The sequence below is a fragment of the Leucopleurus acutus genome (genome assembly GCF_964270905.1).
Source record: "Leucopleurus acutus genome assembly, chromosome: 12".
NCBI classification, from domain to species: Eukaryota; Metazoa; Chordata; class Mammalia; order Artiodactyla; family Delphinidae; genus Leucopleurus; species Leucopleurus acutus.
Window position 1 is genome coordinate 40,250,135 of NC_139154.1, and position 19,593 is coordinate 40,269,727.

At 35.8% G+C, this 19,593-nt stretch overlaps 1 protein-coding gene across 1 annotated transcript in view; it reads right to left on the reverse strand.

The window, feature by feature from the left end:
- The window catches only part of SMC6 (structural maintenance of chromosomes 6), a 71,462-nt gene that overhangs the window by 22,537 nt on the left and 29,332 nt on the right, over positions 1-19,593 (reverse strand). Inside the window, exons 11-18 of the mRNA XM_082851825.1 lie at positions 17,211-17,357; positions 16,864-16,952; positions 16,304-16,468; positions 15,715-15,893; positions 14,469-14,673; positions 10,811-10,925; positions 3,858-4,018; positions 309-444 (exon numbers count right to left, since the gene is read on the reverse strand). Of these exons, the coding sequence (XP_082707951.1) occupies positions 309-444; positions 3,858-4,018; positions 10,811-10,925; positions 14,469-14,673; positions 15,715-15,893; positions 16,304-16,468; positions 16,864-16,952; positions 17,211-17,357 (1,197 nt within the window). The remainder of the gene's footprint in view (positions 1-308; positions 445-3,857; positions 4,019-10,810; positions 10,926-14,468; positions 14,674-15,714; positions 15,894-16,303; positions 16,469-16,863; positions 16,953-17,210; positions 17,358-19,593) is intronic.

Sequence of the window (19,593 nt, forward strand, 5' to 3'; positions counted from 1 at the left end):
ACGTCAATCTTTTTACTAAATCTTTTTGGTTTTGGAAAATAGTTATTTTTCATAAAAATGTTATTTATGTTAACACATAATGTACTTATTATTTTTAAATGAATTAATAAACATTCTTAAATTTTGCTTTAATTTTTAATAACACGAATACTGATAGATAAAACCCAAACAAGCAAAAGCTCTTTTAAGATTGTAAAGGGGCTTGAGGCCAAAATAGTTGAGAACTATTCGTCTAACTAAATGAATGTTAAGACCTTAAAAATAACTTGGAAATGATTAAGTTGAGAAAACAAATGATGTTTTTTTACCTTTAACTCTTTATAATACAGTTGGCACCTTCTAAGAAGTTCTTCATTGTGTTTAATATCCTTTTCAAGGGCAGACAAATGTTGCTGAAGATTTGATATCTGGGCTTTCTTATTTTCAACCTCATTCTCCAAGTCACTTAATAGAGAAGAGAGGGTAAAAAAATACTTTAAATTTACTTCTGAATATTACAAATATTTAGATCTTTACAAAGAAAGCCCTATTTTTAATAGCTTTTTTGAAAAACCTATGCAGTTAAACCAGTTCTCTATTCCTACCAAGTAATTCAAAACATGAAAATACAGAGATTTCAAAAAACATCTTCTAAACTGGAATTAAATTTTACTTACTTCATTAGTAAGTATTTATGATTTATCTGTGGTAGGCATTGTGCACAGTGATAGGCAGAGGTAGAAAAAAAATTAAGGCATAAAGGAATCAAACAAAAAGGCAAAACATCAGGAAATAAACCATAACATTGAAATGTGAACAGGACACTGCACTATATGTCCACAATACGACGGGAACCTAAGAGTAAGTCTGGGAGAAGTGACAACTGACTTGTGTTCTCTGAAGTTTTCACCAGATGGACCACCTAGAGAAGATGGAAAGAAATACACGAAGGCACAAAGAGGTGAAAAACAAATAAGACTGAAGGTCAGTAAAACTGAAGGTCAGCTCAACATTTTCTGTGGTGAATAAATGCTATGAATGTGTGGGGAGTGAAAGGGAAGGAGAGGCGGACAATGAAAAGAGGTGGAGGGAAAGGTCGGCAGATGCCAAAGCCATAAGGGGTCTCTATGCCAGCAGAGGCAACTGTCTTTCAGAAGTGATCTTTTCCTGTTTCACTGACTCTGTCTTCTAAAACTCTGTGCCTGGTGGAAGAGAACCACCTGTGCAATTAAGAACAACTCTTCTCTGATAAAGAGTATGTCAGATTTCACTAAGATGCACACTTTCCCACATTTTAACATCTATGAATTCTGAAATCATCTTCCAGTCCATGGCTCAACTATCAATACTTTTCTTTTTTACTGGTATATAAAATAACAGAGCATCTTAAATTTGATGAACTATTAGAACCGTGCTACCTTGTGGAATTCTCAAAATTAAAAACAAAAATCAATGATGTTAGCTGAATGAATGATAAACAAATGAGAAAATGAGAAAAAGAAAAAGAGGAGAATAAGTGTGGTATTTCTGGTAAAAATGGAGCCAGATGCAAAAACTGTTTCAGAGCCATCTTTCATCAACAGGAACCTGCCAGTGATGAGTTGATGAGGGTATAGAAAATCCTACTTCATATACTCATAGTGTGGGAGGGGGTTAGGGAATCAATTGCTCTGTAGTCATTTGGCAATTGCTATTAAATGATCAACTTATATAATAATAAAATAAAATTTAAATATTTATTTTAATAAATATTAAGGCTCATTTAGTATTATTAAGTGTTAAAAATATTAGTAATTGTTTAATGTTATTAAATATTTAAAATCAGGTCATAAATTGTATGTTAATAAAACAATGAATTTTAAAATTTTTAAATTCACATATTCTTTGACTCAGCATTTTCACCATTTAGAATTTAATCTATGCACATACTTTCAGAAGTATGCCATGATACACGTGCGTTCTCACTGCAGCACTGCTATAGTAGGAGAAAACTGCAGATAACACGTATGTCCATCAACAGGAACTGGTCAGGTAGATTATGGAACAGCCATACCAAGGGGCAGCTCTAAGTGTCCTGATACAGAACAATCTCCAAGATATAATATTGAGACAAAAAGCAAGACACAGAAACCATATGTGTACTTATACACAGCACAAATGGATGAACCTTGAAAACATTATACCTAAGTGGGGGGCAAAGGACTTCACTTTTCATTGCATTCATTTCTGTACTGTTTGAATTTTCTCACCATATGCCTATATTACTTTTAATCATTTTTAAAATGTCAACAGGGACTGTGGAGAGATGGAATTATAAGCTACTTTTGTTTTCCAATTTATATTTTCTGTATTTAAAAAACACCAGTGAATTATTTTAAATTTCCAAATATCAGACAACTATCATACTGGTTCAGGTCAAAACAGATGACACAAATATCATTTAAGTATCATGATAACTTAGTACGTTTTCAATCAATAAAGTTTATCAAGGTGAGAAACAATTTTTAAAAAACCAATGTTTACCTGGCTTTTAAAACAAAAGCTCTGTCCACTACACATTGATGCAAATATTTTAGCTAAAAATGAAGCCAATTATTAACTTCATAAGTAAGTCTTAAACCATTACTACTAAAATGCTAGAATCAGGGATCCTGATTTGCTGCTGATACACTTACTACCTTTTCCAAGAATGTCATACTTTTTTTAAAGATGTGGAACACAAATGCACAAGGCATTTTTTGTTGAAAGAAAAAGCATGAATTACACACAGTAACATTACCATGATATTGTTTATACATTTACATTCATGTTTGCTTGAGTACTATATAATTTAGTCTTACCCAGTTAAGAATTAGAGGGGCCTGATTTAAATGTCATGGCACAGTGGACAAAAATTTATCACTTTACAGGTCACTTTTATACAGGTACGTTCACACATTGATGCATTTTCATCTATCCTATCACAAAGATTCAGTGTCAATTTAAAATGTGTGTTGAGTGCTGTAATAACAAGTTGCAGGTCACTCAACAGTTTTCTGTTGCTAAAAAAAGAAATTTTACTAAACTTCCCAATATCCACTATGGTTATTTTGCTTTATGCTGCTCTCATAATCATACAAAAATAACTAATATAATTTGAAAATCAGATATCTATTTTAAAAAAAACCTCATTTCCCCCTATCTATAAAAGCCGTTTAGAATACTTTCACCTTTACTCAGTTTTCTTAGATAGTGCTTTTACCTAAGTTCTATGTTCTGCTTGAGGTCTTCTAGGTCACTAATTCAGCTCCACCTTATCAATTCATCAACTGATAGTTCAGTTGGGAAAATCATGCTTTTTTCATACCAAAAATTCTTTTTGCACACGTTTGAATCTTATTAAGTACCTTTAGTTTTTTGTTTGGCTTTTCACTGCATCTCCTCTAGCAGCTCTATCTCCCTAAGCATTTGATCTAACGGTGCCGACTGATTTTTCTTCTAGAACAGTGTGACTCAAAGTACCAGGCAGAGACACAGCAAGGACCTTGAGCCAGAATGTATACCCAGCACACTTGTACTCTCGCTGAGAAAAATCAGCAAAACTAAACAATGGTATAGTGATGTAGCTGATTTACATTCTGAGTTAAGCTCCTTACCTCCTTGCAGACAGGTAATAATCAATGTGCAGACCAGCTCATCAAGCCCAGAATACTGTCATCAAAGTCATGATGGAAAATAACCATCAATCTAGAATTCTACATCCAGCTAAATGATCTTTTAAGACCAAACAGATTACTCACAATTCTTCACTGACATAACTACTAATAGAGTAATATGAAAAGAAATGAACCCCAAAGAACTAGTGGGAATAATACAGTAAAGCTACACTGGACACTAACCTTATTTCAGAATCCACATCTCTGCTGAGAAACTTAGGTCTTGTATATTCAGATGAATAATAACGCCCTGCAAAAACTTGATCACCATCAGCAGTAAAAGCTTCTCTACAATTCTTGGGTGGCTTTTGGGACTGCATTACTGCACGAGCTACAGAATTATTCTAAAAAAACAGAGGGGAAAATACATTTTAAAAATATGCCAAAGCATTTCTGTTGTATATAATTTCAAAATATTACCTAAATTACCAAAAATTTTGGTAATAGGTATTACCAAAAATACCTATTCAAGTATTTTTATTTAAACATTCAAATGAAATAATTCCATGAGAAAAATAAAATAATTTAAAAAACAACTTTCAAGATTCAAAGAATTAAACTATTAAGAGTCTTAAAAACATAAGAAATGATGTTTTATGACAAACTGATATTTTTTTTTGAATTTTATTTATTTTTTATACAGCAGGTTCTTATTAATCATACATTTTATACATATCAGTGTATACATGTCAATCCCAATCTCTCAATTCATCACACACCACCACCACCCCCCACCCCGCCACTCTCCCCACTTGGTGTCCATACCATTGTTCTCTACATCTGTGTCTCTTATTTCTGCCCTGCAAACCGGTTCATCTGTACCATTTTTCTAGGTTCCACATATATCTGTTAATATACGAAATTTGTTTTTCTCTTTCTGACTTACTTCACTCTGTATGACAGTCTCTAGATCAATCCAAGTCTCTACAAATGACCCAATTTCGTTCCTTTTTATGGCTGAGTAATATTCCATGGTATATATGTACCAAATCTTCTTTATCCATTCGTCTGTCAATGCACATTTAGGTTGCTTCCATGACCTGGCTGGTGTAAATAGTGCTGCAATGAACAATGGAGGGCATGTGTCTTTTTGAATTATGGTTTTCTCTGGGTATATGCCCAGTAGTGGGATTGCTGGGTAATACAGTAATTCTATTTTTAGTTTTTCAAGGAACCTCCATACTGTTCTCCATAGTGGCTGTATCAATTTACATTCCCACCAAGCGTGCAAGAGGGTTCCCTTTTCTCCACACCCTCTCCAGCATTTGTTGTTTGTAGATCTTCTGATGATGCCTATTCTAACTGGTGTGAGGTGATACCTCATTGTAGTTTTGCTTTGCATTTCTCTAATATTTAGTGATGTTGAGCAGCTTTTCATGTGCGTCTTGGCCATCTGTATATCTTCTTTGGAGAAATGTCTATTTAGGTCTTCTGCTCATTTTTTGATTTTTTTTTTCTTTTTTAATATTGAGCTGCATGAGCTGTTTATGTATTTTGGAGATTAATCCTTTGCCCGTTGATTCATTTGCAAATATTATCTCCCATTCTGAGGGTTGTCTTTTCGTCTTGTTTGTAGTTTCCTTTGCTGTGCAAAAGCTTTTAAGTTTCATTAGGTCCCATTTGTTTATTTTTATTTCCATTACTCTAAGAGGTGGATAAAAAAATATCTTGCTGTGATTTATGTCGAAGAGTGTTCGTCCTATGTTTTCCTCTAAGAGTTTTAGAGTGTCCGGTCTTACATTTAGGTCTCTAAATCATTTTGAGTTTATTTTTGTGTATGGTGTTAGGGAGTGTTCTAATTTCATTCTTTTACATGTAGCTGTCCAGTTTTCCCAGCACCACTTATTGAAGAGACTGTCTTTTCTCCATTGTATATCCTTGCCTTCTTTGTCATAGATTAGTTGACCATAGGTGCATGAGTTTATCTCTGGGCTTTCTATCCTGTTCCATTGATCTATATTTCTGTTTTTGTACCAGTACCATATTGTCTTGATGACTGTAGCTTTGTAGTATAGTCTGAAGTAAGGGAGTCTGATTCTTCCAGCTCCATTTCTTCTCCTCGAGATTGCTTTGGCTATTCGGGGTCTTTTGTGTCTCCATACAAATTTTAAGATTTTTTGTTCTAGTTCTGTAAAAAATGCCACTGTTAATTTGATAGGGATTGCACTGAATCTGTAGATTGCTTTGGATAGTATAGTCATTTTCACAATATTGATTCTTCCAATCCAAGAACATGGTATATCTCTCCATCTGCTTGTGTCATCTTTGATTTCTTTCATCAGTGTCTTATAGTTTACTGAGTACAGGTCTTTTACCTCCCTAGGTAGGTTTATTCCTAGGTATTTGATTCTTTTTGTTGCAGTGGTGAATGGGATTGTTCCCTTAATTTCTGTTCTGATCTTTCGTTGTTAGTGTATAGGAATACAAGATTTCTGTGCATTAAGTTTGTATCCTGCAACTTTACCAAATCCATTGATTAGCTTTAGTAGTTTTCTGGTGGCATTTTTAGGATTCTCTATGTATAGTATCATGTCATCTGCAAACAGTGACAGTTTTACTTTTTATTTTCCACTGTGTATTACTTTTATTTCTTTTTCTTCTCTGATTGCCGTGGCTAGGACTTCCAAAACTATGTTGAATATAGTGGTGAGATGGACATCCTTGTCTTGTTCCTGATCTTAGAGGAAATGCTTTCAGTTTTTCACCACTGAGAATGATGTCTGCTGTGGGTCTGTCTTATATGGCCTTTATTATGTTGAGGTGGGTTCCCTCTATGCCCACTTCCTGGAGAGTTTTTATCATAAATGGGTGTTGAATTTTGTAAAAAGCCTTTTCTGAATCTATTGAGATGATCAAATGGTTTTTATTCTTCAATTTGTTAATATGTTGTATCACATTGATTAATTTGAGTATATCGAAGAAGTCTTGCATCCCTGGGATAAATCCCGCTTGATCATGGTGTATGATCCTTTTAATGTGTAGCTGGATTCCGTTTGCTAGTATTTTGTTGAGGATTTTTGCATCTATATTCATCAGTGATATTGGTCTTTAATTTTCTTTTTTTGTAGTATCTTTGTCTGGTTTTGGTATCAGGGTGATGGTGGCCTCATAGAATGGGTTTGGGAGTGTTCCTTCCTCTGCAATTTTTTGGAAGAGTTTGAGAAGGATGGGTGTTAGCTCTTCCCTAAATGTTTGATAGAATTCACCTGTGAAGTCATCTGGTCCTGGACTTTTGTTTGTTGGAAGATTTTTAATCAGTTTCAAGTTCATTACTTGTGATTGGTCTGTTCATATTTTCTATTTCTTCCTGGTTCAGTCTTGGAAGGTTATACCTTTCTAAGAATTTGTCCATTTCTTCCAGGTTGTCCATTTTATTGGCATAGAGTTGCTTGTAGTAGTCTCTTAGGATGCTTTGTATTTCTGTGGTGTCTGTTGTAACTTCTCCTTTTTCATTTCTAATTTTATTGATTGGAGTCGTCTCCCTCTTTTTCTTGATGAGTCTGGCTAATGGTTTATCAATTTTGTGTATCTTCTCAAAGAACCAGTTTTTAGTTTTATTGATCTTTGCTACTGTTTTCTTTGTTTCTATTTCATTTATTTCTGCTCTGATCTTTATGATTTCTTTCCTCCTACTAACTTTGGGTTTTGTTTGTTCTTCTTTCTCTAGTTCCTTTAGGTGTAAGGTTAGATTGTTTATTTGAGATTTTTCTTGTTTCTTCAGGTAGGCTTGTAGTGCTATAAACTTCCCTCTTAGAACTGCTTTTGCTGCATTCCATAGGTTTTGGATTGTCTTGTGTTCATTGTCCTTTGTCTCTAGGTATTTTTTAATTTCCTCTTTGATTTCTTCAGTGCTCTCTTGGTTATTTAGTAACGTATAAAATAACCTCCATGTATTTGTGTTTTTTACATTTTTTTCCCCTGTAATTGATTTCTAATCTAATAGCATTGTGGTCAGAAAGATGCTTGATATGATTTCAATCTTCTTAAATTTACTAAGTCTTGATTTGTGACACAAGATGTGATCTATCCTGGAGAATGTTCCATGCGCACTTGAGAAGAAAGTGTAATCTGCTGTTTTTGGATGGAATGTCCTATAAATATCAATTAAATCTATCTGGTCTATGGTGTCATTTAAAGCTTGTGTTTCCATATTAATTTTCTGTTTGGATGATCTGTCCATTGTTGTAAGTGAGGTGTTGAAGTCCCTCACTATTATTGTGTTATTTTCGACTTCCTCTTTTATAGCTGTTAGCAGTTGCCTTATGTATTGAGGTGCTCCTATGTTGGGTGTATATATAATTGTTATATCTTCTTTTTGGATTGATCTCTTTATCATTATGTAGTGTCCTCCCTTGTCTCTTGTATGTGTCCCTAGGTCTGAAATGGGTCTGTTGTAGACAGCATATATATGGGTCTTGTTTTTGTATCCATTCAGTGAGCCTGTGTCTTTTGGTTGGAGCATTTAATCCATTCACGTTTAAGGTAATTATCGATATGTATGCTCCTATTACCATTTTCTTAATTGTTATGGGTTTGTTTTTGTAGGTCCTTTTCTTCTCTTGTGTTTCTCACTTAGAGAAGTTCCTTTAGCATTTGTTGTAGAGCTGGTTTGTGGTGCTAAATTCTCTTAGCTTTTGCTTGTGTGTAAAGTTTTTGATTTCTCCATCAACTCTGAATGAGATACTTGCTGGGTAGAGTAATATTGATTGTACGTTTTCCCTTTCATCACTTTAAATATATCATGCTACTCCCTTGTGGCTTGTAGAGCTTCTGCTGAGAAATCAGCTGTTAACCTTATGGGTGTTCTCTAGTATGATATTTGTCATTTTCCCTTGTTGCTGTCAATAATTTTTATTTTTCTTTAATTTTTGTCATTTTGATTACTATGTGTCTTGGCGTGTTTCTCCTTGGGTTTACCCTGTCTGGGACTCTCTGTGTTTCCTGGACTTGGGTGACTATTTCCTTTCCCATGTTAGGGAAGTTTTTCACTATAATCACTTCAAATATTTTCTCTGGTCCTTTCTCTCTCTCTCTTCTCCCCTGGGACCACTGTAATGCAAATGTTATTACATTTAATGGTGTCCCAGGGTCTCTTAGGCTGTCTTCATTTCTTTTCGTTCTTTTTTCTTTATTCTGTTCCACAGCAGTGAATTCCACCATTCTGTCTTCCAGGTCACTTATCCGTTCTTCTGCCTCAGTTATTCTGCTATTGATTCCTTGTAATATATTTTTTATTTCAGTTATTGTACTGTTCATCACTGTTTGTTTGTTCTTTAATTCCTCTAGGTCTTTGTTACATCTTCTCAATCTTTGCCTCCATTCTTTTCCAAGGTCCTGGATCATCTTCACTATCATTATTCTGAATTCTTTTTCTGGAAGGTTGCCTATCCCCACTTCATTTAGTTATTTTTCTGGGGTTTTATCTTTTTCCTTCATCTGGTACAAAGTCCTCTGCCTTTTCATTTTGTCTATCTTTCTGTGAATGTGGTTTTCCTTCCACAGGCTGCAGAACTGTAGTTCTTCTTGCTTCTGCTGTCTGACCTTTGGTGGATGAGGCTATCTAAGAGGCTTGTGCAGGTTTCCTGATGGGAGGGACTGGTGGTGGGTAGAACTGGGTGTTGCTCTGGTGGGCAGAGCTCAGTAAAACTTTAATCCTGTTTTCTGCTGATGTGTGGGGCTGGGTTCCCTCCCTGTTGGTTGTTTGCCCTGTGGCGACCCAGCACTGGAGTCTTCCCAGCTCTTTGGTGGGGTATTGGCTGACTCTGGGAGGGCTCATGCCAAGGAGTACTTCCCAGAACTTCTGCTGCCAGTGTCCTTGTCCCCACGGTGAGCCACAGCCAACCCCCACCTCTGCAGGAGACCCTCCCACACTAGCAGGGAGGTCTGGTTCAGTCTCCTATGGGGGTCACTGCTCCTTCCCCTGGGTCCTGATGCGCACACTACTTTGTGTGTGCCCTCTAAGAATGGAGTCTCTGTTTCTCCCAGTCCTGTCGAAGTCCTGCAATCAAATCCTAAGAGCCTTCAAAGTCTGATTCTCTAGGAATTCCTCCTCCCATTGCCAGAACCCCAGGTTGGGAAGCCTGACGTGGGGCTCAGAACCTTCACTCCAGTGGGTGGAGTTCTGTGGTATAAGTGTTCTCCAGTTTGTGAGTCACCCACGCAGCCGTTATGGGATTTGATTTTATTGTGATTGCGCCCCTCCTACCATCTCATTGCAGCTTCTCCTTTGTCTTTGGATGTGGGGTATCTTTTTTGGAAGATACCAGATACTGGTCAGTTCCAGCGTCTTCCTGTCGATGACCGTTCAGCAGTTAGTTGTGATTCTGGTGCTCTCGCAAGAGGGAGTGAGCACACGTCCTTCTACTCCGCCATCTTGAACCAATCTCCCTGATAGATTTTATTTTTAAATTCTAATATTGTTATCCACTAAAGTTAAAGATTTTAAGTACTTTTTCACATGAAAATATTTACCTTAGAAATCTTATTTTTCATAGAAAAATGAAATCTTATTTTTTCTAAATGTCTTTTACACCCTAGAAAAGATGTGAGTGAACAGCAAATTCCTATAAAAGATTAGTACACTGAATTATGTAGGGAAAGCCTGGAAATATTTAGTATTTTACTTCCTAGAGGAAGTAAAAAGAGGATTAGGCTTAACTGAGGCCTAATCAACCTTCCTTGGAACAGACCTTTACAAGAGGACTTCATTATTTTCTTTCAAGTATCTGTCTAAAATATGAGAGAGCCAAGCCCACAAATAATTACAATATGAACTTGCAATTCACATATACGCATTTGGATGACTGATGTCATTGCCTCTCAGGTTCCATTAATGAGAAAAAGAGACTCTGTTTGTATTAATTACAGATTTGTTTTGAATTCCCTTGTCCCTTCTCAGCAAATTTATGCCAATAGATGGAACACAAATATTGGTGATCTAATCTAACAAGTACATATCAATAGAAATATGTACACTGATGAAGAATAAACATTGATTTATTTTACAGAACTCAAAGTTTTTTTAAGAAAAAGAATTCATAAAATATCAAGTACTTAAGCAGAATAGGAATTTATATAACCAACCTCAGTTTAGGAAATTTAGAATAATATAAAATACAGCAAGCATCTGGTCTTACTTTGATCAGCAGCACTGTCTCTATGCTTCTCATGTCAATTAGGCTATTTGTGACAACTGCATTATCTATTTCTAAAGCTGTCAGAACTGTTGGGAACTCTGGATGATAAGCAGCTCTAGGAGACAAAAATATATAAGGATTAACTTACCAAATGGTAATTATATATGTATATTTTTTAAATGGGTGATGAGATGATGGATAGTAACAAGACATGGAAAATATGTGATAACGTTTGAAAACATCTGTAATAGGTTTATTTTATTTTATTAGCAAACATTTATATATTACTATGTGCTAGGCACTGTTCTAAGCATATTATAAATACAGTTGACCCGTGAACAACACGAGTTTGAACTGCATAGGTCCACTTATATGTGGATTCTTTTTCAATGAATACAGTATGCACTGCAATATCCGTGGTTGTCAGAATCAGCAGATGCGGACTGTGGCTACAGAGGACCAAGTATGGGGCTTGAGCATCCACAGATTTTTATACCCACAGAGGGATATCCCTGTGGAAACCTGTATTAGCTCATTTAATCCTCAAAACAACTATATGAGATAGATAATATTATTTGCTCTTTTTTTTTTTTTTTCCCAAATGAGCTGCAGAGAGTTTAATAAGTTCCCCAATGTCATAAAGGTAAGAGGTCAGGCTAGGATTTAAACCAGGCAGCTCAGCTCTAGAACCCAGCAGATTCTCAATCACTATGTCCTATTGCCTGTTATACTTAATCATTACAATTTTCTTAAATCTTATACTCTATCATACAAACATAAAAGTCATTTAATTAAAACACATTGGGAGAAGGCAATGGCATTCTTACTGCTTTCTTAGTTCTAGAATTCCAAAACAAAGAAATATCTTTGTATATATGTTTTCCACTTATTCATTCATTAATTCAACATGTATTTACTGAGCACCTACTATGTGCAAGATGCTGTTCAGAGGATGAGGAGATAGCAGTAAACAAAACAGACTATATCCTTCTCCCCATGGAGCTTACACTCTACTGAAGGAAGACAGAAAAATCAAGAAAAAGTGGCATACTGTGCTTTTTCACACAGAAAGTGTCAGGAAAAGCCTTACTAAGGTGTCAACAGGCAGACACCTGAGGAAATGGGAGTTACATTAGCAATAATGAAGAAGAGCATTTCGTGCCCAGGGAGCAGCATTTGCAAAGGCCCTAAGAGGGCTGTTGGAGAAGCCGGGAGGCCAGTGTGCTGTGGTGGACGAGCAGTGCTGGGAGTGCTACTGGACACAAGGACAGGAGAGATGGCAAGAGGACAGGTCATGTGGGTCCAAGAGGTCACAGTTAGGCCTAAAGAGGATGAGAACGTACAGGACGATTTGAGCAGAGGAATGACATGGTCTGACTTTCCTCTGGCTGTGATATTGAGAGTGTGGATGGAAGGGAACCAGAAGCAAAACTCACTTGAGATATGATAATGGTGTGAACCAGGGTAGCACTGCAGAAGTGTTTAGATCCTGGATACATTTATAAAGTACAGCCAGTAGGATGTGGGATGGCAGAAAGAAGTCAAGCATGACTGAGGTTTTGGCTTGAGCAACTGAAAAATGGAGATGGGGATGACTATAGGAAGAACAGTTTTTAGGGTGGATCTCAGGAGTTTGGCTTTTAGATATGTTAAGTTTCAAATGTCTTTTGGACATCAAAGTGGAAAATATAAATTGAATGTATTATATTCTGGAGTTCAGAGGAAAGAGCCCAGCTAGAAACATAATGTGGTGATCATCAGTGTATGGACTATATTTTAAGCCATGAAACTGGATGAGTTCACCCAGGAAGTAAGTGCTGGGAGTAGATGCACATGGAGAAGAGGTCTGGAACACTGATACTGGAGGTTCCCAAGTGAGGAGAAATAAGCAGAAGACATTTCAAAAGAATATCTAGAGATCTGGGAAAACAAGAAGAGTGACATCCTAGGGACCAAGTAAAAAAGAGTGTTTCAGCAAGAATTAAACGATCAGCTGAATCAAATACTGCTGGTAGGTCAAGTCAGCGAGTGGGAAGGAAGGACGACAGGACCAAGCCAAGCAAGGCTCACTGGCGCCTGGACAAGAGCTACTCTGGTATGTGATGAAGCTATAAAAACTTGACTGGAGTAGGTTCAAGAAAGAAGGGGAAGAGAGAAGTTAGTGACACAGACAACTCTTCTGAGAAGTTTTTCCTGTTAAAAAGAGGCAGAGAAATAGGATAGTAACCTTAGGACAGAGTTCAAGTGGAAGTAAAAACAAAGATAGGAAAGAATAGGGGGTGGGCGCTCTAGAAACATCAAGCAGTGCCAATGAAACAACGCAGGGAGTGAGGGGAGAGAGGATAGGGAGCCCGAGTCTAAGAGGGAGGGGACGTGGAAGGGGATTGTGGTGAAGCATAGGCTCTGGCCAGTCCGCTGAAAGCACAGGTTTCTATGCTAGGAAGGAGCAAGTATTTTCGAGCAGGCACATGCCACTGCTAGACAGGCTGCTCCCACCATTGCTCTAAAGCACCCAGTCACAACCACCCCTTCCTTTTGCTCTACTTCCCTGGGATGCACTTCATATTTAGTTTATATCACAATTAGTTTTGCCTGCTGAGAGATGCTGTAACATCGGTCGAGGAAAACTAAAAGTAGGAAGGAGTAGTAGCAATAATGCGTCAGTAATGAGACAAGGAAAGGACAAGTATGGAATAGGCTCACTAAACAACATAATGTAGAAAGCCTAAAGAGGACGAGAGGGACAAAGGAAAAGCCGCACATCAAATTCTAGGCGAGCACGGTGAGCCTCACTGGTAAGAGGAATTATAGGACAAAATGATCTGATGATCCTAATTAAGCTTAGAAGAAAGCTTTAATAAACACGTGATTTATAAAGCCAAGTAAAAGGAAAAATACCACAATCAAATTAAATATAGAAAAAACACGCTTAAAATGAAGGGCATTTTTAATGTTTCCAAATATAAGGCAATTGAAAAAAGCAAAAATTGGATTTATAAGAAAAAGTGGAGTGGGAGAGAAAAGAAATTTTACAACAATCTGTTAATAGGAATATATATATAGGAATATATATATATAGGAATATATATATATATAGGAATATATATACATAGGAATATATATATAGGGATATAGAGAGGACTATATATATATGTAGGAACACACACACACATACACGTGTATCTTTAAAAGTAAAGTGATTAGCTAGCCAGCAGCTAACAAAGAAGGCGATTTGGGTATGGTGCCCTTGAGGTTTGTTAGGGTCATTAAAGAAAACAATCACAGCTCTTTATGGAATCTGTAAACCACCCAGAGTTGAACTGTGAGTAATGAGTGCCAAAGTTCTTCCGTACACCCTCCCTCTTAACGTGGCCAGGTCTGCACCATTTCCCTCTTCAGTACAGTTTCTAAACCACACAACGTCTACTTCCCAGTATGTCTCCCCAAACAGATCTCACGTGAGGACCTTAAAGGCAGGGAGTATCTCTCATTTATCTATGTATCTCCAATGCCTAAGATTCAAATTAAAGACGAGGCTTGATGGAATTTTACAAATCAGGAGTGTACATATGGTTAGCATTAAAAATGTTTTAACTCTTTCTGAGCTTGCACGTAACTAAGCAAAACCAGAAACAGTATTTAATTACTGATGCCTTACCTGTGTCTTACATCATACACCTCATTCCGAAACTCAGAAACTATTATCTGTGGCCTTGAGGTCCCTGGTGAGTAAAATCTTTTCATCAGTGCCTGAAGCACTCTTTCATCAGCATGATTATGGCAACAATAGGCTTGCAGAAGTCCTTTCAAGCAAGATTCAATGGCCAAAGCAAGCTCAGTGTCCCGAAGATGAATGCAAGCTCCTAAAAGTGAGAGAAAATTATTAAAAGCCCATAAATACTTGAAATGTTAATGTAACCATCTTTATAATAGTTCATAAATGACTTTAAAATATTTTCATATGAAGAAATTTAAATAATATTATAGATCTCATTTTAACCAAATGGGAAATACCCCATCCCACTGGATACACTGGGGAGAAAACCCACCAAATCCTGTGAAAAGTTGTCTCGCTCTGATGTAAATCAACAGTATTTCTCCTATGTGTGTATATATATATAATACTATTCCAGCCTCTGAATGGTGTTTTGAAAATCAAGCCAAAAGGGTTATAGACTCTTCACTATTTTCTGTAAAACTGATTAATATTGAAATTTTAGATTTAGAGAGGGAAAAAAATACCTCATCTATTGAAATGGATCCTGGTATAGAGGTACATGTCATTTAAATGAAGAGGCATTACTACAATACTTAATACAGTACATAATACTGTACTTATACAGTACTTTACTAAAAAAGTATATTTATAGCATCATTTTCACCTAATGATGTACAGAATTAGAGATAACTCCTCAGAACTCAACTGATTTTTTTTTCTCATGTATATATGAGGATAACTAAATAACCTCAGGCTTATAGTTGAAAGAGGACTTAGAAGTAATGTTGTCCAAACCTAAATAGAAACTTAAAAAGACAAGTCATTTTATCAAGTTTTACACAAAACTCAGGTGATTGGCCTTTTAACTATATCTTGATATCACTGAATTTTCCTACTAATCAATTACATGCAAATTAGTTCATTGATTTATTCATTCAAAAAAAATAAAAAGCAGATTATTCAACTCTATAATTACTTTTCCTAAGTTCTCTTTCTTTTGGCTTTTTTATGCTTAAAATATACAAGAGGAAAGTTTAAAGTGATTTTATCATTTCTTAAAATATGTACATATAACTACATGGTTCTTCGATAACAGTGTTTTAAAATTATATTCAACAGACTCCTTCCAGAAAATAAAGATGTACTTCTAATTTTTATTATATACTGACTAATTGGTGACAAATACCTAAAGGGCCTACAGGTTTACAGGTAAAATGCCCCCGTCTGTAAGCATCATCTATGGCTTCCAGAAGAGCTGGAACATGAGGGCCAAATCTTTTCAGTCGATCAGTTTTACTGTCTTTCAATTCTTTCAGTTGCCTCTGATTATAGTTCAGTGTATTCTTCACATCTAACTCTTCTCTCCTACAAAATACAAGTGGAAAAACAAAACAGATACGTGATACAGTTAAACAGAAATACTCAGTCTTTTCCCCTAATACCTGCATACCAGTGAATGACACAGCTGCCCTAAAAACTAAAAGCGGATCTCTTCATTTGAAAACAACTGTGTTACCAGGAAAAAATAGTCAGAAGACCTCAAAACTTAGCATGGAAAAAAAAAAAATTCAGTCGTGACGAGGACTAGAAATCCCAGAAACTGTCCAATTCTACAAGTTTAAGAAGTCTTATTAGGAAAGTGATTTTAAAAGATCCCTTATTATGAGGAAGAAGAAGAAGAACAACAAAAAAAACATGTATTCTCTTTTCATATAAAGAGGAAAACTAGATGATTTTCAAATAACTGAAAAAAGTATAAGAATGTGGACACTTACTTAATTCTGGTATGTTCTTCTTTGTCCTTTTCTACGGCTTGCTGAAATTGTTCGATCTCTTGATTGACTGAACTTTCTTGATCCTGTAAGACCTTTACTCTTTCTTTTAACCGAGATATTTTTTTTTGCCTTTCCAACCGTTCAGGTTCCAAAGACTGATCAGCACTAATGGTAAATAATACAAAGTGGAAAATGTTCAATGAAAAACCTAACATTTAAAAAACATAAAGCAGGGCTTCCCTGGTGGCGCAGTGGTTGAGAGTCCGCCTGCCGATGCAGGGGACACGGGTTCGTGCCCCGGTCCGGGAAGATCCCACATGCCACGGAGTGGCTGAGCCCGTGAGCCGTGGCCGCTGAGCCTGCGCGTCTGGAGCCTGTGCTCCGCAACGGGAGAGGCCACAACAGTGAGAGGCCCGCGTACAACAAAAAACAAAAAAAACCATAAAGCAATGTGATAAAATTCCTTTAGCAATAATACAGAAAATAAAATATTCCATTTCACCTGGATTACTTTATTACAAAATGAGATAACTATGAAAATTGCAAAGTAACTATCTTACCTTTTTCTCAGTTCTTCAATTCTTTTGCAAAGCTGCTCATCATCTTTCTTTAATGCTCTATACTCGTTTAGGGAATGGTTGTATAAAACCTAAAAAAAAATCAGACATACTTTAGTAAAATGAAAAACAAATACCCCATTCAAGACCACTTTTGCCAAATCGTCAAATCAGAGGGTGAATATATGCAGAAATATATTTTTAAAACAACATACATGTATGGCCATATGAAATCATTATATTTTTTAAAGTCTGAAAGCAACACAATTACAAAAACCTCTACTTTTAAAAATAAATGAACAGTATTTATAGTTGATATGCAATTTTTAATACTGGAAAAGTTCTCTCACCTCAGCTTCATTATAGGCCCTTTTCTTAGAAGTAAGATCTGCTTTCAATGCCATACATTCTGGTGCTCGTGCATTTGTCTCTTGACTAATCTTTTCTAGTTTATCTTGAATATCCTTGTACTTTTTTTCTGCTTCATTAAGTCTGACCTTTAAGAAAATAACATCGTTGGAGGATATTTTATTTTTCTCCAATAAACAGAAAAAATAAAAAAATAATTATATATGGTTCACATTTCAAATAAACTTAACTTTGCTCTAACTAAACTCGAGACATTAGGTAAACAAACATAATTATATAAAGTGTTAAATATGTATTTTTAATTGAAATATTATTGATTTACAATATTATGTTAGTTTCAGGTGTATAGCAAAGTGATTCAGTTATACATATACATAGATATATATAGATAGGTACATATCTATCTATCTGTTCTTTTTCAGATTCTTTTCCATTATAGGTTATTACAAGATATTGAATATAGGTTCTCTGTACTATACAGTAAGCCCTTGTTGTTTATTTTATATATAGTGGTGTGTATACATTAAACCCATACTCCTAATTTACCCTTCACCCCTTGCCCCTTTGGTAACCATAAATTTGCCTTCTATGTCTGTGAGGCTGTTTCTGTTTTGTTAATAAGTTCATTTGTATCATTTTTTAGATTCCACATATAAGTGATATCATGTAATATTTGTCTTTCTCTGTCTGACTTACTTCACTTAGTACGATAATCTCTAGGTCCACCGATGTTGCTGCAAATGGCAGTTATCTCATTATTTTTATGGCAGAGTAATATTCCAGTGTGTGTGTGTGTGTGTGTGTGTGTGTGTGTGTGTACCACATCTTCTTTATCCATTCATCTGATGATGGACACTTAGGCTGCTTCCATGTCTTGGCTATTATAAATAGTGCTGCTATGAACACTGAGGTGCATGTATCTTTTTTAATTAGAGTTTTCATCTTTTTTTGATATATGCCTAGGAGTGGGATTGCTGGGTCGTATGGTAACTCTATTTTTAGTTTTTTAAGGAACCTCCATACTGTTCTCCATAGTGGCTGCACCAATTTACATTCCCACCAACAGTGCAGGAGGGTTCCCTTTTCTCCACACCTTCTCCAGCATCTATTATTTGTAGACTTTTTGATGATGGCCATTCTGACTGGTGTGAGGTGATACCTCATTGTAGTTTTGATTTGCATTTCTCTAATAATTTGAAATGCTAAAATATATTTTAATTCCACATTTACCTTTCCAATAAATGTGCTATCTTCTGGGAATACAAAGATATAGTAACAACTGTCTTCAAGTAACACAATTAAAGGGAGACAGACACAATTTAGCAGAGAAACAAACATGCAAATAGATCATGCAGTTTGGATGCAATAATGCTTAAGTAGGGTATGTATACCTATAATTGTGAAAGCATGAGGAAGAATTTATAGGTCTGTCAGAAAAAGTTAGGAAAGCCTTCAAAGAAGCATTTGAGCTGAAACTTGGAAGATTAATCAAAATGTACCAGGAAAAAAGCTGGGGAAAGGTGTTACAGGGAGTTGGAAAAGCATGTGGAAAGGCATTAAAACCATTTTAGGAATTAAAATTATTTCTGGAGCTTGAACTGAGAGGGTAGTGGTGGGAGATGAGATGAAGGGGTAGAAGGGCTTTGAATTCCATGATCAGCTTACAACTTAATCCTCTAGATAACAGGGAAACAAGATATGAAACTATATGTAAATCTATACCGAAACTATATGTAAATCTATACGTACAATCACTTTGGAAGCACATGGAAGGCAAGGTAAAGGGAAAAATTAAAGGAAATGATGTCAGTAAGAAGTTAATGTAATGTTCTGGGACAAAAATAATTAGGGACCAAAATGTCACACTGAAAACAGGAATAGATTAGAAGGGAAAAATATGAGAACTATTTAGATCAGAGATCAGCAAATTTTTTCTAGAAAGAGCCAGATAGTGTATACTTCAGGCTTTGTGGGCTATAAAGTCCCTGTCACAGCTATTCCAGTAGAAATGCTTGCTAAGTTTGAAGTGTCTGGAACATGTAGGTAAAGATGGGAAGACAAATATTTGAACCAAGTGCTCAGGATAAAAGTTTGATTAGGAGATACAGATTAGGGAATTGTCAATATGTAGGCTATTTAGGAAACATTATATAGACTGGTAGTGTAGTTCTGTTACTAAGACATCAGTAGTATAATCTCTATGTTTTTTATAAAAATTGAAGTTGGTCTAGGTGCTTTACAAACTAAATATAATTCATCTATCTTCAGTTTAAATTAGGTTAATACAAGTTTAAAGTCTGCTTTAGACACTGTTTCTTCAGAAACCTTCCCTTCAATAGTTATTCTATAATCAATAAACAAGCA